Raw genomic sequence first — 27,813 nt, 5'->3', positions numbered from 1 at the left:
GGGTGAGGGAGGTCTTTGGGAAGGTGAATTCCTTTACCTCGAAACATTGGGCTCTTCCTCTCTCCTATCACCAGGGTTGGGCTCAGCTTTCTCTCTCATTACTCCAACCCTTCAGATGTATTTAGAACATCAGCTGCTATATGACTGACTGCTCATTCGTATAGTGAAGGAACCCCCTTCCCAAGGACCTCTTGCCTTCCCTCCTGAGGCATTGGGTTCTTCTTCCTCCTTTATAACATCGTCTCCTTTATGACTGAGTGCTGCCCACTTCCCTCCAATACGTCCAATGATTCTTCTGGATACAGATTGGAAATAACAATATAATATTATCATTGATGTCATCTGACATATTCAGATATACACTACATTGCCCCAAGTATCGGCCGCCGGCCTTTCCACACTATGACCTTTAATGGCCCCCCAGTCTTAGTCCGTAGGGTTCAATATTGAGTTGGCCCCGCCCTTTCCACGCACATGACCTGTAATGGCCCCTCAGTCTTAGTCCAGAGGGTTCAATATTGAGTTTACCCCGCCCTTTCCACGCACATGACCTATAATGGCCCCCCCAGTCTTAGTCCGGAGGGTTCAATATTGAGTTGGCCCCGCCCTTTGCAGCTATAACAGCTTCAACTCTTCTGGGAAGGCCGTCCACAAGGTTTAGGAGGGTGTCTATGGGAAGGTTGGACCATTCTTCCAGAAGCACATTTGTCAGGTCAGGCACTGATGTCGGGGGAGGAGGCCTGGCTCGCAGTCTCCGCTCTAATTCATCCCAAAGGTGTTCTATGGGGTTGAGGTCAGGACTCTGTGCAGGACAGTCAAGTTCCTCCACCCCAAACTGGCTCCTCCATGTCTTTATGGACCTTGCTTTGTGCACTGGTGGGCAGTCATGTTGGAACAGGAAGGGGCCATCACCAAACTCCTCCCACAAAGTTGGGAGCATGAAATTGTCGCCTAAATGTTGCCTTAAGAGATCCCTTTACTGGAACTAGGGGGCCAAGTCCAACCTCTGAAAAACACCCCCACACCATAATCCCCCCTCCACCAAACTTTACACTTGGCACAATGCAGTCAGGCAAGTACCGTTCTCCTGGCCACCACCAAACACAGACACGCCCATTGGATTGCCAGACAGAGAAGCGTGATTGGTCCCTCCAGAGAACACGCCTCCCCTGCTCTAGAGTCCAGTGGCGGCATGCTTTACACCATGTTATCCGACGCTTTGCATCGCACTTGGTGATGGAAGGCTTGGATGCAGCTGCTCGGCCATGGAAACCCATTCCATGAAGCTCTCTACGCTCTGTTGTTGGGCTCATCTGAAGGCCACACCAAGTTTGGAGGTCTTTAGCTATTGACTCTGCAGACAGTTGGTGACTTCTGCGCACTGTGTGCTTCAGCATGCGCTGACCCCGCCCTGTCATGTGACGTGGCCTACCACTTGGTGGCTGAGTGGCTGTTGTTCCCAGTTGCTTCCACTTTGTTATAATCCCACTAACAGTTGAGCGTGGAATATTTAGTAGCCAGGAAATGTCACGGATGGACTTATTGCCCAGGTGGCCACCTATCACGGGACCACGCTTGGAGTCACTGAGCTCCTGAGAGCGACCCATTCTTTCACCAATGTTTGTAGAAGCCGTCTGCATGCCTAGGGGCTTGATTGTATACACCTGTGTCCATGGAGGGGATTGGAACACCTGAATCACATGATATGGAGGGGATTGGAACACCTGCATTACATGATATGGAGGGGATTGGAACATCTGAATCACACGATTGGGAGGGGATTGGAACACCGGAATTACATGATTGGGAGGGGATTGGAACACTGGAATCACATGATTGGGAGGGGATTGGAACACTGGAATCACATGATTGGGAGGGGATTGGAGCACCTGGATCACATGATACGGAGGAGATTGGAGCACCTGAATCACATGATATGGAGGGGATTGGAACACCCGAATCACATGATATGGAGAGGATTGGAACACCTGAATCACATGATATGGAGGGGATTGGAACACCTGAATCACATGATTGGGAGGGCAGGCCCAACACTTTTGGCAATATAGTGTATATTGGACTGTAGGGATTCCGGTTATAGAATGCAGCTTTATGGCAGATGTGATGTGCTTACTCCTGAGACCGAGAAGCTGATTTCAGATCGCCTTTCTATTATTAATAAATATTCTAAAAAACGTAAATCAATCCCAGACACGGATCGGAGGGAGGCGAGATCGTCCCGTCATCTGCACGGCACTTGTGGTGCAAATGATGAGTCTCCACCCTGTGCAGACACCCCCGAGGCTGATTTCTCAGGAAAATTCCTTCCATGACTGTAGATAGTCCCAAAGTGACACTAAAATCTGGTTTTAAAATAAAATTCTATTCCGGTATTTGTTCTCAGAAAAGTCCCTTCTATTGCTCTCCAAAATCTGTTTATGATGTGATCTGACTTCCTGTTAGAGGGTGGCTACGTTCGTTCTCCACGGTCCCCCCGTTTGTAGGAACATAGCCAGCCTCTCTTGCTTGCTCCCAAGATAGGCTATAGACCAGGGGTGGACTGACAACTCATGGGGCCCCCGGGCAATAGGGGATCATGGGGCCCCTGTGTGCATGCCCACACTCAAACTACACCCAAAAAAGCCTATGAAAGGTACCAGGGCATCTCATGGGGCCCCCTACTGACCCTGGGCCCTCGGGCACTGCCCGAGCACCCGAATGGTCAGTCCGCCCCTGCTATAGACTATGGACTAGGAGATTTGTACAGGAGTGCACATGTAGAGGAGTGCACATGTAGAGGAGTGCACATGAAGAGGAGCGCACATGTAGAGGAGCGCACATGTAGAGGCGCGCACATGTAGAGGAGCGCACATGTAGAGGAGTGCACATGTAGAGGAGCGCACATGTAGAGGCGTGCACATGCAGAGGAGTGCACATGTAGAGGAGTGCACATGTAGAGGCGTGCACATGTAGAGGAGTGCACATGTAGAGGAGTGCACATGTAGAGGAGCGCACATGTAGAGGCGTGCACATGGCCACAACTGATGTACACCACTCATCCCAAACAAAGGGAAGTTAGGGGGGGAAAGAAGTTCAGGAGCATAAAGTGTTACTGAACCCCCAACAAGACCAGGGGTAGACTGACAACTCATGGGGCCCCCGGCAATAGGGGATCATGGGGCCCCTGTGTGCGTGCCCACACTCAAACTACACCCAAAAAAGCCTATGAAAGGTACCAGGGGCATCTCATGTGGCCCCCTACTGACCCTGGGCCCTCGGGCACTGCCCGAGCACCCGAATGGTCAGTCCGCCCCTGCTATAGACTATGGACTAGGAGATTTGTAGAGGAGTGCACATGAAGAGGAGTGCACATGAAGAGGAGTGCACATGTAGAGGAGTGCACATGAAGAGGAGTGCACATGTAGAGGAGTGCACATGAAGAGGAGTTCACATGTAGAGGAGTGCACATGAAGAGGAGTGCACATGTAGAGGAGTGCACATGTAGAGGAGTGCACATGAAGAGGAGTGCACATGTAGAGGAGTGCACATGAAGAGGAGTGCACATGTAGAGGAGTGCACATGTAGAGGAGTGCACATGAAGAGGAGTGCACATGTAGAGGAGTGCACATGTAGAGGAGCGCACATGAAGAGGAGCGCACATGTAGAGGAGCGCACATGTAGAGGAGCGCACATGTAGAGGCGCGCACATGCAGAGGCGCGCACATGCAGAGGAGTGCACATGTAGAGGCGTGCACATGGCCACAACTGATGTACACCACTCATCCCAAACAAAGGGAAGTTAGGGGGGGAAAGAAGTTCAGGAGCATAAAGTGTTACTGAACCCCCAACAGTCCAATCAGTCTGTAGTTGCAGCAAAGCATGCTGGTTATACTCACTGTAGATCCTAAGGGGTTAATCCTCTGCATTGTGTGAAAAGGCTGTTTGATCCTGTCTTCTCTGATCCTCCCCTTCTTGTACTGTCCCCAATCCATCTGCTGATAGAACAGAGCCTTGGGGGCAAGCTGCACATGCTCAGTATGGTTTGTATTGCTAGATAGTTTTTTTCTTGGAAGAGTGCATGTGATCAGCACAGGGCCAATCAGCACTGTCCAGAAAGAGGGTCAGGACTTATGAAGCCTAATAGGACAATCAGAGGAGAATGAAAACTCCTCCTTCAAGCTTTAACAAGTGCTCTGCTGGGCACAGATAGAAGCCACAAGACTGCTATATACTGCTGATGAGGAAATGGATTTAGTAGTTTATATTTACTATAGCAGATATAGTGAATGCGGGGTCCAGGGAGAGCGGATATAGGGAATGCGGGGTCCAGGGAGAGCGGATATAGTGAATGCGGGGTCCGGGGAGAGCGGATATAGTGAATGCGGGGTCCAGGGAGAGCGGATATAGTGAATGCGGGGTCCAGGGAGAGCGGATATAGGGAATGCGGGGTCCAGGGAGAGCGGATATAGTGAATGCGGGGTCCGGGGAGAGCGGATATAGTGAATGCGGGGTCCGGGGAGAGCGGATATAGTGAATGCGGGGTCCGGGGAGAGCGGATATAGGGAATGCGGGGTCCGGGGAGAGCAGATATAGTGAATGCGGGGTCCGGGGAGAGCGGATATAGCGAATGCGGGGTCCGGGGAGAGCGGATTTAGGGAATGCGGGGTCCGGGTAGAGCGGATACAGTGAATGCGGGGTCCGGGGAGAGCGGATATAGTGAATGCGGGGTCCGGGGAGAGCGGATATAGTGAATGCGGGGTCCGGGGAGAGCGGATATAGTGGATGCGGGGTCCGGGGAGAGCGGATATAGGGAATGGGGGGTCCGGGGAGAGCGGATATAGTGAATGCGGGGTCCGGGGAGAGCGGATATAGTGAATGCGGGGTCCGGGGAGAGCAGATATAGGGAATGCGGGGTCCGGGGAGAGCAGATATAGGGAATGCGGGGTCTGGGGAGAGCGGATATAGTGAATGCGGGGTGCGGGGAGAACGGATATAGTGAATGCGGGGTCCGGGGAGAGCGGATATAGTGAATGCGGGGTCCGGGGAGAGCGGATATAGTGAATGCGGGGTCCGGGGAGAGCGGATATAGTGAATGCGGGGTCTGGGGAGAGCGGATATAGTGAATGCGGGGTCCAGGGAGAGCAGACATACTGAATGCGGGGTCCGGGGAGAGCGGATATAGAGAATGCGGGGTCCGGGGAGAGAGGATATAGTGAATGCGGGGTCCGGGGAGAGCGGATATAGTGAATGCGGGGTCCGGGGAGAGCGGATATATGCAATGCGGGGTCCGGGGAGAGCGGATATAGGGAATGCGAGGTCCGGGGAGGGTGGATATAGTGAATGCGGGGTCCGGGGAGAGCGGATACAGTGAATGCGGGGTCCGGGGAGAGCGGATACAGTGAATGCGAGGTCCGGGGAGGGTGGATATAGTGAATGCGGGGTCCGGGGAGAGCGGATACAGTGAATGTGGGGTCCGGGGAGAGCGGATACAGTGAATGCGGGGTCCGGGGAGAGCGGATATAGTGGATGCGGGGTCCGGGGAGAGCGGATATAGGGAATGGGGGGTCCGGGGAGAGCGGATATAGTGAATGCGGGGTCCGGGGAGAGCGGATATAGTGAATGCGGGGTCCGGGGAGAGCAGATATAGGGAATGCGGGGTCCGGGGAGAGCAGATATAGGGAATGCGGGGTCTGGGGAGAGCGGATATAGTGAATGCGGGGTGCGGGGAGAACGGATATAGTGAATGCGGGGTCCGGGGAGAGCGGATATAGTGAATGCGGGGTCCGGGGAGAGCGGATATAGTGAATGCGGGGTCCGGGGAGAGCGGATATAGTGAATGCGGGGTCTGGGGAGAGCGGATATAGTGAATGCGGGGTCCAGGGAGAGCAGACATACTGAATGCGGGGTCCGGGGAGAGCGGATATAGAGAATGCGGGGTCCGGGGAGAGAGGATATAGTGAATGCGGGGTCCGGGGAGAGCGGATATAGTGAATGCGGGGTCCGGGGAGAGCGGATATATGCAATGCGGGGTCCGGGGAGAGCGGATATAGGGAATGCGAGGTCCGGGGAGGGTGGATATAGTGAATGCGGGGTCCGGGGAGAGCGGATACAGTGAATGCGGGGTCCGGGGAGAGCGGATACAGTGAATGCGAGGTCCGGGGAGGGTGGATATAGTGAATGCGGGGTCCGGGGAGAGCGGATACAGTGAATGTGGGGTCCGGGGAGAGCGGATACAGTGAATGCGGGGTCCGGGGAGAGCGGATATAGTGAATGCGGGGTCCGAGCAGAGCGGATATAGTGAATGCGGGGTCCGGGGAGAGCGGATATAGTGAATGCGGGGTCCGGGGAGAGCAGATATAGGGAATGGGGGGTCCGGGGAGAGCAGATATAGGGAATGGGGGGTCCGGGGAGAGCAGATATAGGGAATGGGGGGTCCGGGGAGAGCAGATATAGGGAATGGGGGGTCCGGGGAGAGCGGATATAGTGAATGTGGGGTTCTTGGTTTGGTAACAGAAAGGAGGAGACAGAAAAATACAATAAAACATTTTTATGGAAACCGTATTACAAGGACTAGTCAGTAGTGGATATGTATAGATTATATTTGGAGAATGTCTATTGTTGGTGTCACTTCACGATGACCCCATACAGGGCGGGACAAGGGGTGGGCAGGAGGCTCAATTGCTCTGGGTAGAGCATCATCAGATCCAAGCAGGGTCAGGACAAGGGGTGGACGACAGGGACAAATGCCCTGGGCACAGAAGAGCAAGGGGGCAGAGAATGGACAGAACACCCATTGTACCGCACGCATTAACAGCGGGGGAGGGGCCCGGTTCTGCATCCTTGCCCCGGGCACTAGAGGAACCTATCCCAGTACTGACGTGGTTACAATCAGATTATTTATCCCGGTTTAGATCTACCAACAACTGCTCGGTGCGGGGACCTTCCAGGCCGCATAGATCCTCAATGATCTAATTGGATATTAACGGGTTGCTTAGACAGAGCCTCGTATGAGTTGTTGGTGAATGTAGACAAGATTGTATGGAGATTGTCACATGTGTGGACGGCTTCAGACACGTCTGTATGAGATCACGCACCTTCTGCATTTATTGTACGGCATCAGCAGTCAACATTCCAGCTATATATTGGGCTGTAAACGACATTTTATACCGGGTGTATCATCTTCACGTAACAAAAGTTATAAAATGTAACTCTGATGAATTGTCCGATCTTCCCGACTGCAATACGGAGTTAATGAGTGAAGAACAAATGACCCCCGAAATATGGGGCCTCTGAGGGCCGAGACCGAGGACGGGCTGAGGACCACAAGAGACCTGCAAGGGAGAGGACCAGGAGAAACTCAGGACAGGACTAAGGCCGCCTTCACATTGATCAGTTTTTCTTCCATTTTTGTGTGAAAAAGCGAAAGAAAAACACATTATTATTATTATTATTACTGCTATTCAGGATTTATGTGGCGCCAACAGATTGCGCAACGCTTTACGACACGAGGACAGACACTACAGTTACTATTCAAAGCAGAAGGAATCACCGTGAGCATTAAATCCCATGGAATTCTTCACACCGGTCAGCCGCAGCAACAAAAATGCACCTCTTCATTGAAATGAATGGAAACCGCACCAAAAAAGGGACAAAAAGCCATCAAAAATGTACTCGCAGTTGCGTTTTTGGAGTGTTTTTTGAGTCATGTGTCCTTTTTTTCACAGATTCAAAATGGACGGAAACCGCAGCAAAAAAAAAAACGGTAAATACAGTCTGCGTTTTTACAACAGAGCAGTGTGAAAGTAGCCTTTGAGTGCTACAAGGAAGAACCAAGATACCTGCAAAGGAGAGGACTAGGAGGACCACAGAGAAAGACCAAAAGGATCACAGGGAGGAACCAAAAGGGCCACAGGAGGAACCAAGAGGGCCACAGGAAAGACCCAACAAACCTATAAGGGAGAGGACGAAGAGGAACACAAGGAAAAACCAATAGACCTGCAAAGGAGAGGACTAAGAGGACCACAGGGGACAACTAAGAGGACCACAGGGGACAACTAAGAGGACCTCAGGGGGCAACTAAGAGGACCACAGGGAAGAACCAATAGACCTGCAAAAGGAGAGGACTAAGAGGACCACAGGGGCCAACTAAGAGGACCACAGGGGCCAACTAAGAGGACCTCAGGGGGCATCTAAGAGGACCACAGGGGACATCTAAGAGGACCACAGGGGACATCTAACTAAGAGGACCACAGGGGACAACTAAGAGGACCTCAGGGGACAACTAAGAGGACCTCAGGGGACAACTAAGAGGACCTCAGGGGACAACTAAGAGGACCTCAGGGGACAACTAAGAGGACCTCAGGGGACATCTTAGAGGACCACAGGGGACAACTAACAGGACCACAGGGGACAACTAACAGGACCTCAGGGGGCATCTAAGAGAACCTCAAGGAAGAAACAAGAGACCTGCAAATGAGAGAACTAAGAGGACCGCAGTTGATAACTAAGAGGACCAAAAGGAAGAGCCAAGAGACCTGAAAAAGGAGAGAGCTAAGAGGACCACAGGGGACAACTAAGAAGACCACAAGGAATAACCAAGAGACCTGTAAAGGAGAGGACAAAGAGGACCAATGCAAAATGCATGGGAACTGCAGCAAAAACACTGTAAATACATTCTTTTTACTGTGTTTTTGCAACAGAGCTGTGTGAAAGTAGCCTTTGAGTGCTACAAGGAAGAACCAAGATACCTGCAAAGGAGAGGACTAGAAGGACCACAGAGAAAGACCAAGAGGATCACAGGGGGAGGAACCAAGAGGTCCACAGGGAGGACCACAGGAAAGACCCAAGAGACCTACAAGGGGGAGAACTAAGAGGAACACAAGGAAGAGCCAATAGACTTTCAAAAAGGAGAGGACTAAGAGGACCACAGGGAACAACTAAGAGGACCACAGGGGACAAATAAGACCAAGACAAGGAAGAGCCAAGAGACCTGCAAACAAGAGGACTAAGTGGACCTCAGGGGACATCTAAAAGGACCTCAAGGAAGAAACAAGAGACCTGAAAATGAGAGAACTAAGAGGACCGCAGGGGACAACTAAGAGGACCACAAGGAAGAAACAAGAGACCTGCAAAGAAGAGGACTAAGAGGACCTCGGGACAACTAAGAGGACCACAAGAAAAGAAAAAAGAGACCTGCAAAGGAGAGAACGAAGAGGACCACAGTGGACAACTAAGAGGACCAAAAGGAAGAACCAAGAGACCTGAAAAGAAGAGAACTAAGAGAATCGCAGGGGGCAACTTAGAGATCAGAAAGTGAGAGAGAGGCCTGCTGAGAAGACCTGACAGGACCACAGGGAAGAAGAGAACCACAAGGAAGAACTGGGAGGACCACAGGGAATGACATTTGGAAAACTCAAGCAAGAAGAGAGATTCAGAGGATGAAGTAAGATGACATAGGAAAAAATGGTTGGACATCCAAACTATCCTCCAGCACTTCCTTCTTATGTGCACCACTGGTCCTGAGCATTCCTATTTATTTCTAAGATATGGATTTGTGGAGGAAATTAGGGCAGATGAATTTTTCATCCCTGACTTATCAGGGGAAAAACAGCTTCTAGAGACAAAAGTTTTCAAACCTATCTAATGGATGACCACCACCGACCACCACCGACCGGTTGGCAGTTGTCTAATGCAACCAACACATATGAGAACATCACCCAATCCAACCAACCAAGGATGGTCACATCAGACAAACCTTGTTTCATGTCTTTAGGCATCTAAAGACCCCCCCCCCCCGACACAGGAGAGTGGTCCTGAGAAACAAGCGATTTCATGTTGATTATTGGTTTATCAGTACAGCGACACTCACAACGGAGAGATAACACAGTCTGAAGAACATCACTTTTTCCAGCTGTTTTCTGCTGTAAGGACAGATACTTCACATTTCTAATTTTACATATTTAAGGTAAACTGACAATAACATAAAATCCTCAATTCCTGTACAATTCCTGGACAATATATATATATATATTCAGCCACATTACGTCATACATTGGGAAGGTACTATATTGTGGAATATACACGTGTGACGGAAAAACTGGATGCCTCTATGAATAGTCTGCAGCACAAAGAAACATAGAACAACAGCAGAAAAATAAAAAAACAGGTGGTTTTGGTTCTTTTCTTTTTAACTATTTTGTAAGTGAGGTCTCCAGGACTGGACACAGTATTCCATATGAGGTCCAACTAAAGATCTCTATAGAGGAATCGGGACCTCCTTCCTCCTGCCGGTGACCCCTCTAGTGATAGGATCTATATAGAGGAATCAGGACCTCCTTCCTCCTGCCGGTGACCCCTCTAGTGATAGGATCTATATAGAGGAATCAGGACCTCCTTCCTCCTGCCGGTGACCCCTCTAGTGATAGGATCTATATAGAGGAATCAGGACCTCCTTCCTCCTGCCGGTGACCCCTCTAGTGATATAAAGATCTATATAGAGGAATCAGGAACTCCTTCCTCCTGCCGGTGACCCCTCTAGTGATAGGATCTATATAGAGGAATCAGGACCTCCTTCCTCCTGCCGGTGACCCCTCTAGTGATAGGATCTATATAGAGGAATCGGGACCTCCTTCCTCCTGCCGGTGACCCCTCTAGTGATAGGATCTATATAGAGGAATCGGGACCTCCTTCCTCCTGCCGGTGATCCCTCTAGTGATAGGATCTATATAGAGGAATCGGGACCTCCTTCCTCCTGCCGGTGACCCCTCTAGTGATAGGATCTATATAGAGGAATCAGGACCTCCTTCCTCCTGCCGGTGACCCCTCTAGTGATAGGATCTACATAGAGGAATCAGGACCTCCTTCCTCCTGCCGGTGACCCCTCTAGTGATCTATATAGAGGAATCAGGACCTCCTTCCTCCTGCCGGTGACCCCTCTAGTGATATAAAGATCTATATAGAGGAATCAGGACCTCCTTCCTCCTGATGGTGACCCCTCTAGTGATAGATCTATATAGAGGAATCAGGACCTCCTTCCTCCTGCCGGTGACCCCTCTAGTGATAGGATCTATATACAGGAATCAGGACCTCCTTCCTCCTGCCGGTGACCCCTCTAGTGATATAAAGATCTATATAGAGGAATCAGGAACTCCTTCCTCCTGCCGGTGACCCCTCTAGTGATAGGATCTATATAGAGGAATTAGGACCTCCTTCCTCCTGCCGGTGACCCCTCTAGTGATAGGATCTATATAGAGGAATCAGGACCTCCTTCCTCCTGCCGGTGACCCCTCTAGTGATAGGATCTATATAGAGGAATCGGGACCTCCTTCCTCCTGCCGGTGATCCCTCTAGTGATAGGATCTATATAGAGGAATCGGGACCTCCTTCCTCCTGCCGGTGACCCCTCTAGTGATAGGATCTATATAGAGGGATCGGGACCTCCTTCCTCCTGCCGGTGACCCCTCTAGTGATAGGATCTATATAGAGGAATCAGGACCTCCTTCCTCCTGCCGGTGACCCCTCTAGTGATAGGATCTACATAGAGGAATCAGGACCTCCTTCCTCCTGCCGGTGACCCCTCTAGTGATCTATATAGAGGAATCAGGACCTCCTTCCTCCTGCCGGTGACCCCTCTAGTGATATAAAGATCTATATAGAGGAATCAGGACCTCCTTCCTCCTGATGGTGACCCCTCTAGTGATAGATCTATATAGAGGAATCAGGACCTCCTTCCTCCTGCCGGTGACCCCTCTAGTGATAGGATCTATATACAGGAATCAGGACCTCCTTCCTCCTGCCGGTGACCCCTCTAGTGATATAAAGATCTATATAGAGGAATCAGGAACTCCTTCCTCCTGCCGGTGACCCCTCTAGTGATAGGATCTATATAGAGGAATTAGGACCTCCTTCCTCCTGCCGGTGACCCCTCTAGTGATAGGATCTATATAGAGGAATCAGGACCTCCTTCCTCCTGCCGGTGACCCCTCTAGTGATAGGATCTATATAGAGGAATCAGGACCTCCTTCCTCCTGCCGATGACCCCTCTAGTGATAGGATCTATATAGAGGAATCAGGAACTCCTTCCTCCTGCCAGTGACCCCTCTAGTGATAGGATCTATATAGAGGAATCAGGACCTCCTTCCTCCTGCCAGTGACCCCTCTAGTGATAGGATCTATATAGAGGAATCAGGACCTCCTTCCTCCTGCCGGTGACCCCCCTAGTGATAGGATCTACATAGAGGAATCAGGACCTCCTTCCTCCTGCCGGTGACCCCCCTAGTGATAGATCTATATAGAGGAATCAGGACCTCCTTCCTCCTGCCGGTGACCCCTCTAGTGATAGGATCTATATAGAGGAATCAGGACCTCCTTCCTCCTGCCGGTGACCCCTCTAGTGATAGGATCTATATAGAGGAATCAGGACCTCCTTCCTCCTGCCAGTGACCCCTCTAGTGATAGGATCTATATAGAGGAATCAGGACCTCCTTCCTCCTGCCGGTGACCCCTCTAGTGATAGGATCTATATAGAGGAATCAGGACCTCCTTCCTCCTGCCGGTGACCCCTCTAGTGATAAGATCTATATAGAGGAATCAGGACCTCCTTCCTCCCGCCGGTGACCCCTCTAGTGATAGGATCTATATAGAGGAATCAGGACCTCCTTCCTCCTGCCGGTGACCCCTCTAGTGATAGGATCTATATAGAGGAATCAGGACCTCCTTCCTCCGGCTGGTGACCCCTCTAGTGATATAAAGATCTATATAGCGGACTCAGGACCTCCTTCCTCCCGCCGGTGACCCCTCTAGTGATATAAAGATCTATACAGAGGAATCAGGACCTCCTTCCTCCCACCGGTGACCCCTCTAGTGATGCACCTCAAATTTCTATTCACTTTGCCCCCTGCTAGAGAATCCATTCATGTTCTTGGCCTGTAGATTTTGCTCGTAGATCTTTGATCATCCGTGTAACATGACACAAAAGCCGGAAATATTGTAAAATGGCATTTTGACTTTGTGTTGCTCTTACTTTAAACCTCCCCGATGTGATTGGTCGGTTGCGGCGGAGACACGGGCCCCCCAATATTGCTCTGTGTCTCCCCTCAATAATTAGCCTTGAAGTAAATTTGTTTCTCTTTTCAAAAGTTCACAATAACAGAATCAGTGGCGTTATCCTCCAAGCAGTCTCTGGTGGGAGAGACATATGGCGGCTTCGCCCATCCAGGAGGCCTGCAATACTTATTACACCCCCCCCCCCCCCATTCCCATTTAAAATGGAAATTTTCAGAAAATAAGCCATTGATCCCCTGGAAAGCAGTTTAGCAGAGGCTGTTGGCTTTCAGGGACTAATGTCAGCTTTGCAGCCATAGAGAAAATATTTGGATAATCGGTCAGACAGATGACAGCGATAAACTCTCTTCTAGTTTTTTTTTTTAATTTTTACTCTTGATGGTTTTTTTTTTTTTTTTAGAGGGAAGACACAGAGCGCTGCTCAGCGACCCTTAAAGGGTAATTCCACCTTGGCGACAAAATGTATTATTTTAAAAAGCAGCAGCAGCAGGACATGGTAATGAACTCTTCATGGCCGGTCTCAGGCTCTTGAGGTATCCTTAATGACAGATCTTTGGGGGTTTTTTTTTGCTTTGCAACAGAGGAAGAATGAACTTATCAGAGGGTCAGAAATGGTCACAGAGATTCCCAGACCAGAAAGATATTTCTCATTTTAGTAAGGAAAGAAGAAAAGGTTTGTTCGCCATATTAGCAAAAAAATGGCGTCCATCATTGTCAATGAGTGACTTTCCCTTCTGTGGCCTGAAGTTTCCACACATGTTACAATCTGATTGCACAATGTATCAAGTTTAGAAAGGATTGCACATAAATCTGAGCACCTCTGAAGAAACAATGTAATGACTACAATGAACGACTAGATACAATGTGATGACTACAATGAATGACTAGATACAATGTAATGACTACAATGAATGACTAGATACAATGTAATGACTACAATGAAACACTAGATACAATGTAATGACTACAACGAATGACTAGATACAATGTAATGACTACAATGAAACACTAGATACAATGTAATGACTACAATGAATGACTAGATACAATGTAACTACTGCAATGAATGACTCGATACAATGTAATGACTACAATGAAACACTAGATACAATGTAATGACTACAATGAATGACTACATATAATGTAACTACTACAATGAATGACTAGATACAATGTAATGACTACAATGAACGACTAGATACAATGTAATGACTACAATGAACGACTACATATAATGTAACGACTACAATGAATGACTAGATACAATGTAACTACTGCAATGAATGACTCGATACAATGTAATGACTACAACGAAACACTAGATACAATGTAATGACTACAACGAATGACTAGATACAATGTGATGACTACAATGAACGACTAGATACAATGTAACGACTACAATGAATGACTAGATACAATGTAATGACTAGAATGAATGACTAGATACAATGTGATGACTACAATGAACGACTAGATACAATGTAACGACTACAACGAATGACTAGATACAATGTAATGACTACAATGAACGACTAGATACAATGTAACGACTACTATGAATGACTACATACAATGTAACGACTACAACGAATGACTAGATACAATGTAATGACTAGAATGAATGACTAGATACAATGTTATAACTACAATCAATGACTAGATACAATGTAACGACTACAACAAATGACTAGATACAATGTAACGACTACAATGAATGACTAGATACAATGTAATGACTACAATGAATGACTAGATACAATGTAACGACTACAACAAATGACTAGATACAATGTAATGACTACAACAAATGACTAGATACAATGTAACGACTACAATGAATGACTAGATACAATGTAACGACTACAACAAATGACTAGATACAATGTAATGACTACAACAAATGACTAGATACAATGTAACGACTACAATGAATGACTAGATACAATGTAATGACTACAATGAATGACTAGATACAATGTAACGACTACAACAAATGACTAGATACAATGTAACGACTACAATGAATGACTAGATACAATGTAATGACTACAATGAATGACTAGATACAATGTAACGACTACAACAAATGACTAGATACAATGTAATGACTACAATGAATGACTAGATACAATGTAACGACTACAACGAATGACTAGATACAATGTGATGACTACAACAAATGACTAGATACAATGTAACGACTACAACAAATGACTAGATACAATGTAACGACTACAACAAATAACTAGATACAATGTAATGACTACAATGAATGACTAGATACAATGTAACGACTACAACAAATGACTAGATACAATGTAACGACTACAATGAATGACTAGATACAATGTAATGACTACAATGAATGGAACTTCTAAGAGAACGAAGCAGATTGCCGGTCAGAGAATGATGTGTGTGAACCCCGTTGCGCATGGAGAATGAGTCTAGATTGGTGTGCGGCAACAAACAAACTCCGACCATCTTCCACTTTCCGCGGGGGGGGGGGATACTTCAAGAGCTTGTACAGGCATAATGCATCAAAACAGATCATGACCGTTACTTCACAGTCGATCATTTCTCTGCCTGTCTTGCTGCGTGAAAGTCATCGAAGAGGAAAAGTTCAGCTTTAAAGGAACAGTTCTCTTAATACTTTTTTATATATTTATGTTTTGGTGACAGGGAGTCTCTCTGGCTTTTGATAGGCGAGTCTCCAATGGTATGGTGGCCCCAAGCTTGGTCCCCATCTAGTCTTACTGCAAACTCTGTCATGTGACATTAATGAAGAACCATCAGGGCAGAGTGAGACCCTCTAGAAAAGTCAAGGCGGGTGGGCGGAGCTGTGAACTAAGGTTCAGATATCTCTTCGTCTTTTCAAAGTCGCCGGAGATGGACCACCACTAATAGCCATCTCTCTGGAGTCCCCAGTGAACAGTCAACACTAATGATTATCTTTATGGGGTCCACAACAATGGACTACCACAAAGGGTTGTCATTATGGGGTCCCCAGTGATCAGCCATCACTAATGACTATTGCTTTGGGGTTGCTATAGATTGGCCACCACTAACAACTGTTCTTTCTGGGTTCCCCAGGAATTGGCTACCACTACTGGCCATCTCTTTGGGGTTCCTGTAGATTGGCCACCACTAACAGCTATCTGTCTGGGTTCCCCAGGAATCGGCTACCACTACTGGCCATTTCTTTGGGGTTCCTGCAGATCAGCCACTGCCAACTGCTATTTCTCTGGGGTCAACAATGATTGACAACCACTAATAGCTATCTCTCTGGGGTTCCCAGTGATCAGCCATCACTAGTGACTATCTCTTTGGAGGTTTTATAGATTGGCCACCACTAACAGCTATCTCTCTGGGTTCCACAGGAATCGGCTATCACTACTGGCTATCTGTTTGGGGTTCCTGTAGTTCGGCAACCACTGACAGCTATCTCTATGCGGTCCTTTGTGATCGTCCATCACTAATAGCTATCTCTCTGGGGTCCACAGAGATCAGCTATCATTAATGTTTATCTCATTGGGGTGCCTGTCGATTGGCCATGACTATCAGCTTTCTCTTTGGGGTCCCTGAAGATCATCCACTGCTAATGGCTCTCTCTCCATAGTCCGCAATGACTGGACACCCCTAACGGCATTCTCTCCAGAGTCCCCAAAGAATGGCGATCATTAACGGCTACCTCTCTGGGGTCCTTGAAGATCAGCCACTGCTAATGACTATCTCCCCATAGTTCCTCAAGATTTGCCACTGCTATCCGCTATCTCTCTGGGGTCCCCTGTGATTGGCCATTGCTAATGGTCATATCTCTGGGATCCCCAAGGATCGGCTTCCACTAATGGATTGATTGGCCATGGCTAACGTCTTTCTCAATGAGAACCCTGAAGATTGCCTGTTACTAACAGCTAGCTCTCTGGGGTCTCCGAAGATTGGGCACTGCTAAGGGCTATCTCAACACAGTCCCCGATGATTGGCCACTGCCAACGGCTATCTCTCTGGAGTCCCTGAGGCTTGATCACCGCTAACGGCATTCTCTCCAGAGCCCCTGAAGACTGGCCATCACTAACAGCTACCTCTCTGGGGTCCCCGAAGATCAGCTACTGCTAACGGCTATCTCCCCATAGTTCCGGAAGATCAGCCACTGCTAACGGCTATCTCTCTGGTGTCCCCAAAAATTGGCCACCACTATTGGCTATCCCTCCATAGTTCCGGAATATCAGCCACTGCTAACGGCTATCTCTCTGATGTCCCCAAAAATTGGCCACCACTACTAGCTATCTCCCCATAGTTCCGGAAGATCAACCACTGCTAACGGCTATCTCTCTGGTGTCCCCAAAAATTGGCCACCACTACTAGCTATCTCCCCATAGTTCCGGAAGATCAACCACTGCTATCGGCTATCTCTCTGATGTCCCCAAAAATTGGCCACCACTACTAGCTATCCCTCCATAGTTCCGGAATATCAGCCACTGCTAACGGCTATCTCTCTGATGTCCCCAAAAATTGGCCACCACTACTAGCTATCTCCCCATAGTTCCGGAAGATCAACCACTGCTAACGGCTATCTCTCTGGTGTCCCCAAAAATTGGCCACCACTACTAGCTATCTCCCCATAGTTCCGGAAGATCAACCACTGCTATCGGCTATCTCTCTGATGTCCCCAAAAATTGGCCACCACTACTAGCTATCCCTCCATAGTTCCGGAAGATCAGCCACTGCTAACGGCTGTCTCTCTGGTGTCCCCAAAAATTGGCCACCACTACTAGCTATCTCCCCATAGTTCCGGAAGATCAACCACTGCTAACGGCTATCTCTCTGGTGTCCCCAAAAATTGGCCACCACTACTAGCTATCTCCCCATAGTTCCGGAAGATCAACCACTGCTATCGGCTATCTCTCTGGTGTCCCCAAAAATTGGCCACCACTACTAGCTATCTCTCCAGAGTCCCCGAGAGATAGCTATTGGTGGTGGCCGGTCCAGCCTTCCACCATCCAAGACCAGAATATCAGTTTAGAAAGGAAGAGACCCTTTAAGGAAGCCGGAGCTGCTGTCGTTTTACTTTGTTCCCCTGACGAAAGAGAACAGATCGACTTAGAGAAAGAGAATCCTAAAAACACAGCAGCCTTCCCTGCACATCCATATTCATCACAGCCCCAAATTTGCATCACACTGAGGACCGTCTTTCCCGCATTCAGCGACAGACTTCCCCCCCCCTTCCTCCATCTCAGCCCACCTACCGTCCTCCTTGTCTAAGACCATCATTTCAGGAACGGCTCTCTGTGTCCCCGCTCCGTCTCTGCACTCGAGTCGACCAGTCCCGGGCAACTGCGACGAGCCCCCACGTAGCCCAGGAGAAAGTCGGCCAGCCACAACTGCTAGTGATGACCCCGCTTGTCCAGCTTCCGAAAGCCCCAATCACATCCCGGAGCCAAAAGGCGAGCAACACAAAAGGCAATCTCCGCTCACTTGGCTGGCATGGAGGCGGCTGACCAGCGACCGATCAAGGCTGCACCATCGGCTCTCCCCCTCCGAGACCGCTCAGTCGGCACGGCATAATCTGTCTCAATGGAGCGGCAGCTGGCGGACGGCGACCCCCTCCTCGAAAGTCCGGTGCTCCATAAACTGCCGCTTTTTTCCGCCCCCCCCCCCTCGCAAACTTGGAATATTCAACGACGCCTCGAAAAGAGAAAAAGAAAGAAAAAAAGAAGAAAAAAAGAGGGGGAAGCCGGAGAGGAGATTACTGGCGCTGCCTCTCCTTCGTCAGTTCATCAGCTTTGTATTGCTGCTACTGAATACATTCCAGGATCAGCTGCTTTATTCTGGTGACAAGGCTTCCTGGGGAACGCAAGGCAACCCGGCCTACGAGCGCCACCAACAGGACGCCGAGCGCCACTACCACCGCTCAACCTGCAAGTGCGCTCTTCCTGCGGCCAGCTTACCAGAAAATGGGGAAAAGAGGACCTGTATGGTCTCTAAGAAAAAAAAAAAAGAATAATTTTTCCCCTCTTTTCCCAAATTGTAATCCTCGTTACGTGAGAGTTTGAAATTTCCCCCAAATTGTCATTCAAAAAAAAAAAAAGTAAACATTTTGGCAAAATTTTAAACCTCTAATGAAATTATTATACAGGATTTATGGCGCCAACAGTTTGCTACAATGTAACGGGAGACAATACAGATCAATACAAGAGGGATAGGAGGGCCTGATCCTGGGAGCTTACAATCTAGGAGGGAGGGGCTGATCCTGGGAGCTTACAATCTAGGAGGGAGGGGCTGATCCTGGGAGCTTACAATCTAGGACGGAGGGGCTGATCCTGGGAGCTTACAATCTAGGAGGGAGGGGCTGATCCTGGGAGCTTACAATCTAGGACGGAGGGGCTGATCCTGGGAGCTTACAATCTAGGAGGGAGGGGCTGATCCTGGGAGCTTACAATCTAGGAGGGAGGGGCTGATCCTGGGAGCTTACAATCTAGGAGGGAGGGGCTGATCCTGGGAGCTTACAATCTAGGAGGGAGGGGCTGATCCTGGGAGCTTACAATCTAGGAAGGAGGGGCTGATCCTGGGAGCTTACAATCTAGGAGGGAGGGGCTGATCCTGGGAGCTTACAATCTAGGAGGGAGGGGCTGATCCTGGGAGCTTACAATCTAGGAGGGAGGGGCTGATCCTGGGAGCTTACAATCTAGGAGGGAGGGGCTGATCCTGGGAGCTTACAATCTAGGAGGGAGGGGCTGATCCTGGGAGCTTACAATCTAGAAGGGAGGGGCTGATCCTGGGAGCTTACAATCTAGGAGGGAGGGGCTGATCCTGGGAGCTTACAATCTAGGAGGGAGGGCCTGATCCGGGGAGCTTACAATCTAGGAGAAATATATTAGAGCAAAAAAAAAGTTGAGGATTTTAACCCCTCGCCCTCCAGAGGACTCCCCCCCTTCCCCCCCCCCCTTCCTGAGCAGGACATTTTCTTGCGATATGGTGCTGCGTTACTTTAACTGACAATAGCGCGGTTATCCAACGCCGCACGTAAATTATATTTAGGTCTTTTTTTTCTCCCGACAGAGATTTATTTTGGTGGTATTTGATCACCTCTGCTTTTTTTTAGTTTTTTGCCCTATAAGCAAAAAAAAAGCCGACAATTTTGAAGAAAAAAAATAAATATATATATATATTTTTTTTTTTTTTTAAATTGTCAGCATTTTTTTTGCTTATAACAAAAAAATTAAAAAAAAAGCAGAGGTGATCTAAAAAAAAAAAAAAAAATAAAGTAATTTTTTCCCCTTTTTTCCAAATTGTAATCCTCGTTATGTGAGAGTTTGAAATTTCCCCCAAATTTTCATTCAAGAAAAAAAAAATTAAACATTGTGGCAAAATTTTAAATCTCTAACGAAATGCATTGGAGCAAAAAAGTTGAGTTTAACCCCTCACCCTCCAGAGGACTTACCCCCCCCCCCCCCCCTTCCTGAGCAGGTCATTTTCTTGCGATACGGCGCTGCGTTACTTTAACTGACAATAGCGCGGTTATGCAACGCCGCACGTAAATGAAATGTAGGTCTTTTTTTTCCTCCCCACAAGTAGAGATTTCTTCCGGTGGTATTTGATCACCTCTGCTTTTTTTTTTTTTTTTTTTGCGCTATAAGCAAAAAAAAAAAAGGCCGACAATTTTGAAGAAAAAAAAAGAAATATATATATACAGTTGCAAGAAAAAGTATGTGAACCCCTTGGGATTACGTGGAGTTTTGCATGAATTGGGCATAAAATGTGCTCTGAACGTCATCTAAGTCACAACAATAGAAGAACACAGTCTGCTGAACATAATACTACACAAACATTAGATGTTGCCATGGTTTAATTGCACATAACATGTAAACATTCACAGTGCAGGGAGGAAAAAGTATGTGAGGCCCTAGCTTAATGACTTCTCCCAGAGCTAATTGTAGCCAGGAGTGAGCCAACCTTGACTCCAATCAGTGTGATGATATTGGATGTGTTGCTGACACCTGTTTTGGGTTTACTGGTTTCAAGAAGCACTGTCTGATGTGAACCATGCCTCGCAGAAAAGAGCTCTCAGAAGACCTACGATCAAGAATTGTTGACTTGCATGAAGCTGGAAAGGGTTACAAAAGTATCTCCAAAAGCCTTGATGTTCATGTGTCCACGGTAAGACAGACTGTCTACAAATGGAGAAAGTTTAGCACTGTTGCTACTCTCCCTAGGCGGGGTCGTCCTGTAAAAATGACTGCAAGAGCACAGCGCAGAATGCTGCATGAGGTAAAGAAGAATCCCAGAGTGTCAGCTAAAGACCTACAGAAATCTCTGGCACATGCTAACATTTTTGTTGACACATCTACAATAAGGAAAACATTAAACAAGAATGGAGTACATGGGAGGACACCACGGAGGAAGCCATTGCTGTCCAAAAAGAAGATTGCAGTATGTTTGAATTTTGCAAAAGCGCACCTGGATGTTCCACAGCACTACTGGCAAAATATACTGTGGACAGATGAAACCAAGATTGAGTTGTTTGGGAAGAACACACAACACTATGTGTGGAGAAAAAAAGGCACAGCACACCAACATCAAAACCTCATCCCCACTGTGAAACATGGCGGAGGGACCATCATGGTTTGCGGCTGCTTTGCTGCCTCAGGGCTGGACGGATTGTTGTCATTGATGGGAAAATGAATTCCAGAGTTTATCAAGACATTTTGCAGGAAAACGTACGACCATCTGTCCACCAACTGAAGCTCCGCAGAGGATGGGTGATGCAACAGGACAATGACCCAAAGCATACAAGTAATTCAACAAAACAATGGCTGCAACAGCACAGAATACGCCTTATGGAGTGACCCAGTCAGAGTCCTGACCTCAACCCCATTGAAATGCTGTGGCATGACCTTAAGAGAGCGATTCACACCAGACATCCCAAGAATATTGCTACACTGAAACAGTTTTGTGAAGAGGAGTGGTCCAAAATGACTCCAGATCGTTGTGCAGGTCTGATCTGCAACTACAGGAAACGTTTGGTTGAGGTTATTGCTGCCAAAGGAGGGCCAACCAGTTATTAAGTCCAAAGGTTCACATACTTTTTCCTCCCTGCACTGTGAATGTTTAAATGTTATGTGCAAATAAACCATGGCAACATCTAATGTTTGTGTAGTATTATGTTCAGCAGACTGTGTTCTTCTATTGTTGTGACTTAGATGACGTTCAGAGCACATTTTATGCCCAATTCATGCAAAACTCCACGTAATCCCAAGGGGTTCACATACTTTTTCTTGCAACTGTATATATATATATATATAAAAATAATAAATAAATATATTAGATAATAATAAATATATATTTATTTATTAATATTAAATATATAGTAATAAATATATGTTAATTAATAATAAATATATATATATATATATATATATATATATTAATAATAAATATATTTATATATATAGTTATTTTTTACTTTTTGCTATAAAACATGTCCAATAGAAAAATATATATTAATTAATTATAAATATAAATATATATATATATATATATGTGTGTATTTATTTATTTAATAAATATATATGTATTATATATATATATATATTCATAATAAATATTATATATATATTAATAATAATAAATATATTTATATATATAGTCATTTTTAATTTTTTTTATATAAAACATGTCCAATAAAAAAAATTTTAAAAACCAAATTTCCTCATAAATTTCAGCCAAAATGTATTCCGCTTCGTGTCTTTGCTTAAAAAAAAAATCCCGATACGTGTAAATTAATTGGTTTACGTGAAAGTTATAGCGTCTACAAATGGCGGGATAGATACTGGGATTTTTATTTTTACTAGTAATGGCGGCGATCAGCGATTTAAAGCGGGACTGCAACGGGCATTCTGACACTGGGGGGGGGGGGGGGACTGACTAACTGCCACTGAGATCCCCAGTGACACCAATACAGTGATCAGGGCTAATGAAAAGCACTGACACTGTACTAATGGCGCCGGGCAGGAAGGGGTTTCTATGAGGGGCGATCAAAGAGGGAGATACAAAGCAGCATGTCCTCGCTGGCAGGAGAGAGACCCGTGTTGTCAGTTTTGCCAACGATCGCCGGGAGTCACCGGCTGGGACCGGGTGATTGACATCCCTAGCCGCAAATAGTGGAGCGGATAAGGCGGTGTGCTCTCGTGCGCCCCCTACCCTGGAAATCATGTATATATATGTGATTCTGCGCAGGCGTGCCGCCCGGTAGCAGTACTTCCACTATAGGGTGGAGGGCGAGTGGTTATGGGGTACAATGGGCTATGAATGACCCCCGAAGGTCAGCAGAGCCTCTTCCATCTTCCCCGGATCTCTCCTTGTAGCAAATAGCTAAATAGAAAGAGGAGGAGGCATTTCCTCAGTCTCCCCTCCCCCAGTGATCAGACTGTACATTGTAACTTTGTAGAAGGAGGAGGAGGCATTTCCTCAGTCTCCCCTCCCCCAGCGATCAGACCGTACATTGTAACTTTGCAGAAGGAGGAGGAGTCATTTCCTCAGTCTCCCCTCCCACAGCGATCAGACTGTACATTGTAACTTTGTAGAAGGAGGAGGAAGCGTTTCCTCAGTCTCCCCTCCCCCAGTGATCAGACTGTACATTGTAACTTTGTAGAAGGAGGAGGAAGCGTTTCCTCAGTCTCCCCTCCCCCAGTGATCAGACTGTACATTGTAACTTTGTAGAAGGAGGAGGAGGCATTTCCTCAGTCTCCCCTCCCCCAGCGATCAGACCGTACATTGTAACTTTGCAGAAGGAGGAGGAGTCATTTCCTCAGTCTCCCCTCCCACAGCGATCAGACTGTACATTGTAACTTTGTAGAAGGAGGAGGAGACATTTCCTCAGTCTCCCCTCCCCCAGTGATCAGACTGTACATTGTAGCTTTGTAGGAGGAGGATGAGGCAGGGGCTGATCTGTGTCAGACATTTGTGAACACGGCCAGGAACTGCACAGACACCGGGATTTACATGATTGTGTTGTCTCTGAGCCTCCAATTCAGTCCAGGAAGTAGATGGTGACCCCGGGTGATGCCCGAATAAAGTCCAATCCATTATCCATCCCAATCCGCAGATCCCATCCATCCTGCGGGGATCGTCGGCACGCAACCTATACGGGATGACACCTACCGCACGGGGTGACACCGGAACCGCTCCACGAAAAGGTAAGTTGTAAAGAAAGCCGACGATGCCCGCAGGATGGATCAGATCTGCGGATTGGGGAGGATAATGGATCGGAGTCCGATCCATTATGCTCAATCCGCAGATCCCATCCATCCTGCGGGGATCACCGGAGGGGGTGTCACCGAGTGTTATCGCACTGAGTGACACCAACCCTAGGGACGCCCCTGGGGAAGGTTCCAGTATATATGTCACATTTACCAGCCCCATCCTTTCCCGAATGCACACAACGAGTGATCGGTACTGATCCATCACTGTGTTCATTCATAACTGAAGAAGCATAGCCAACAATGTTTTGTTTTTGGGGGGGGGGGGGGTGCCAGGGGTGGAGTGACTATTTGGAAACTCAGGCACTGCCCGAGGGCCCGGGGTCAGTAGGGGGCCCCATGAGATGCCCCTGGTACCTTTTTCATAGGCTTTTTTGAGCTTGGGCAAGGACACAGGGGCCTCATGATCCCCTATTGCCCGGGGGCCCCATGAGTTGTCTGTCCGCCCCTGGGGGGGGGGGGCCTGTCATGTCGGCTGTATAGGGCCCCGTCATGTTGGCTGTATGGGGCCTCGTCATGTTGGCTGTATGGGGCCCCATTATGTTGGCTGTATGGGGCCTTGTCATGTTGGCTGTATGGGGCCCTGACATGTTGGCTGTATAGGGCCCCGTCATGTTGGCTGTATGGGGCCCCGTCATGTTGGCTGTATGGGGCCCCATCATGTTGGCTGTATGGGGCCCCGTCATGTTGGCTGTATGGGGCCCTGTCATGTTGGCTGTATGGGGCCCTGTCATGTTGGCTGTATGGGGCCCCGTCATGTTGGCTGTATGGGGCCCTGTCATGTTGGCTGTATGGGGCCCTGTCATGTTGGCTGTATGGGGCCCCATGGTTTCTACCAGCAGTCCTGGAGGCACATAGTGTATGAAGGTGCCGGGCGGCGGACGTCACGTCTCTCGGACGCTTTCATTGGCGACATTTGCCGATTGGATCTATTTGGATATTTTGCCATTTGATCGGCCGTCTCCTTCTCATTCTAATTTGCGAGGGTCCTTCTCCCTCCCCCTCCCACTGCGCCTAATAAAGCCGGCGGTATTGATTTAGTCCTCCCCCCCCCCCTGTAAAACGCAGAGCGGCTCGGAGTCGCCAGCGGAAGATATATATCCTCTATACCTTATTTTAATTAGTTTTTGCTTATCCGTTCTCCAGCGGTTTTTCAAAACCACTTTCATATGGAGCGGCTAATCCTCGCGGCCCTCCAACACACTTCACGCTCGCTGTATCGTTTTACGCTGAAAAAAAAAAAGGGAGCTTCTCCAGCCACCATTTCCGGATAAAGATCCCCCAAATCATTAATTTCTGGTTACGGTTCGCAACCCTTCCTGGGACGACGGGCGCCAAAACCGCGTCGCAAATCCTAATTCTCCCGTAAATTTAATTATCGGGAAATAGTGACACTTCCAGCGTTACTGGACCATCGGAGATGAATACGTATGCTGGAGGATGTTTTCATAAACTCGCGTCTCCTCCTGCTGATTGGCCCCTCAGATCAGAGCACTTCGGGGGGCCAATGCAGATTGGAGCAGATTGGTCCGTATGAAACCTGCTTGTGATGGCCAATGGTTCAGAAGAGATGGAAGGAACTCAGGTTTAATTAAAGCATCACCCAACTTAGAAAAGGTACTTCAAAAGGGAGAGGCTGCACATTTTTTTCTGGAGGAACACAACGTAGCCTAGTCATTCATGCCTGGTCCATAGTCTATTCCATAACCTGGTTTGGGGGTTGGCAGCCCATAGCCTGGTTCATGGTCTCTCCACAGCCTGGTTCATGGTCTCTCCACACCCTGGTCAGTAGCTTCATCCATATCAGTCCATAGCCTGGTTCATGGTCTCTCCACACCCTGGTCAGTAGCTTCATCCATATCAGTCCATAGCCTGGTTCATGGTCTCTCCACACCCTGGTCAGTAGCTTCATCCATGTCAGTCCATAGCCTGGTTCATGGTCTCTCCACACCCTGGTCAATAACTTCATCCATATCAGTCCATAGCCTGGTTCATGGTCTCTTCACAGCCTCGTCAATAGCTTCATCCATATCAGTCCATAGCCTGGTTCATGCTCTCTCCACAGCCTGGTCAATAGCTTCATCCATATCAGTCCATAGCCTGGTTGATGGTCTCTCCACAGCCTGGTCAATAGCTTCATCCATGTCAGTCCATAGCCTGGTTCATGGTCTCTCCACAGCCTGGTCAATAGCTTCATCCACATCAGTCCATAGCCTGGTTCATGGTCTCTCCACAGCCGCGTCAATAGCTTCATCCATATCAGTCCATAGCCTGGTTCATGGTCTCTCCACAGCCTCGTCAATAGCTTCATCCACATCAGTCCATAGCCTGGTTCATGGTCTCTCCACAGCCGCGTCAATAGCTTCATCCACATCAGTCCATAGCCTGGTTCATGGTCTCTCCACAGCCTCGTCAATAGCTTCATCCACATCAGTCCATAGCCTGGTTCATGGTCTCTCCACAGCCAAATCAATAGCTTCATTCATTAGCTTCATCCATATCAGTCCATAGCCTGGTTCATGGTCTCTCCACACCCTGGTCAGTAGCTTCATCCATATCAGTCCATAGCCTGGTTCATGGTCTCTCCACACCCTGGTCAGTAGCTTCATCCATGTCAGTCCATAGCCTGGTTCATGGTCTCTCCACAGCCAAATCAATAGCTTCATCCATATCAGTCCATAGCCTGGTTCATGGTCTCTCCACACCCTGGTCAGTAGTTTCATCCATATCAGTCCATAGCCTGGTTCATGGTCTCTCCACAGCCTGGTCAATAACTTCATCCATGTCAGTCCATAGCCTGCTTCATGGTCTCTTCACAGCCTCGTCAATAGCTTCATCCATGTCAGTCCATAGCCTGGTTCATGCTCTCTCCACACCCTGGTCAGTAGCTTCATCCATATCAGTCCATAGCCTGGTTCATGGTCTCTCCACAGCCGCGTCAATAGCTTCATCCACATCAGTCCATAGCCTGGTTCATGGTCTCTCCACAGCCTCGTCAATAGCTTCATCCACATCAGTCCATAGCCTGGTTCATGGTCTCTCCACAGCCTCGTCAATAGCTTCATCCACATCAGTCCATAGCCTGGTTCATGGTCTCTCCACAGCCAAATCAATAGCTTCATTCATTAGCTTCATCCATATCAGTCCATAGCCTGGTTCATGGTCTCTCCACACCCTGGTCAGTAGCTTCATCCATATCAGTCCATAGCCTGGTTCATGGTCTCTCCACACCCTGGTCAGTAGCTTCATCCATGTCAGTCCATAGCCTGGTTCATGCTCTCTCCACAGCCTGGTCAATAGCTTCATCCATGTCTGTCCATAGCCTGGTTCATGGTCTCTCCACAGCCTCGTCAATAGCTTCATCCACATCAGTCCATAGCCTGGTTCATGGTCTCTCCACAGCCAAATCAATAGCTTCATTCATTAGCTTCATCCATATCAGTCCATAGCCTGGTTGATGGTCTCTCCACAGCCTGGTCAATAGCTTCATCCA

The 27,813-nt window shown here is 48.0% G+C and overlaps 1 protein-coding gene across 2 annotated transcripts in view; it reads right to left on the bottom strand.

Moving 5' to 3' along the window:
- Window positions 1–27,813, bottom strand: part of LOC149433924 (rhombotin-1) — a 180,249-nt gene that overhangs the window by 129,587 nt on the left and 22,849 nt on the right. The window contains exon 1 of one of the 2 annotated variants that reach the window (XM_089664281.1): window positions 18,309–18,874. The exons of the other annotated variant lie outside the window; for it this stretch is intronic. Within the exon in view, the coding sequence (XP_089520407.1) occupies window positions 18,309–18,333 (25 nt within the window). The 5' untranslated portion in view covers window positions 18,334–18,874. Of the gene's footprint in view, window positions 1–18,308; window positions 18,875–27,813 lie in introns of those variants that run through there. 2 annotated transcript variants of the gene reach the window in all.

Source organism: Staurois parvus, unplaced genomic scaffold, assembly GCF_062004578.1.
Source record: "Staurois parvus isolate SC_StPar_1 unplaced genomic scaffold, SC_StPar_1.0 ptg001878l, whole genome shotgun sequence".
Lineage (NCBI taxonomy): Eukaryota > Metazoa > Chordata > Amphibia > Anura > Ranidae > Staurois > Staurois parvus.
Note: the sequence above shows the minus strand (reverse complement) of the source record. Positions and strands in the feature narration are given on the sequence as shown.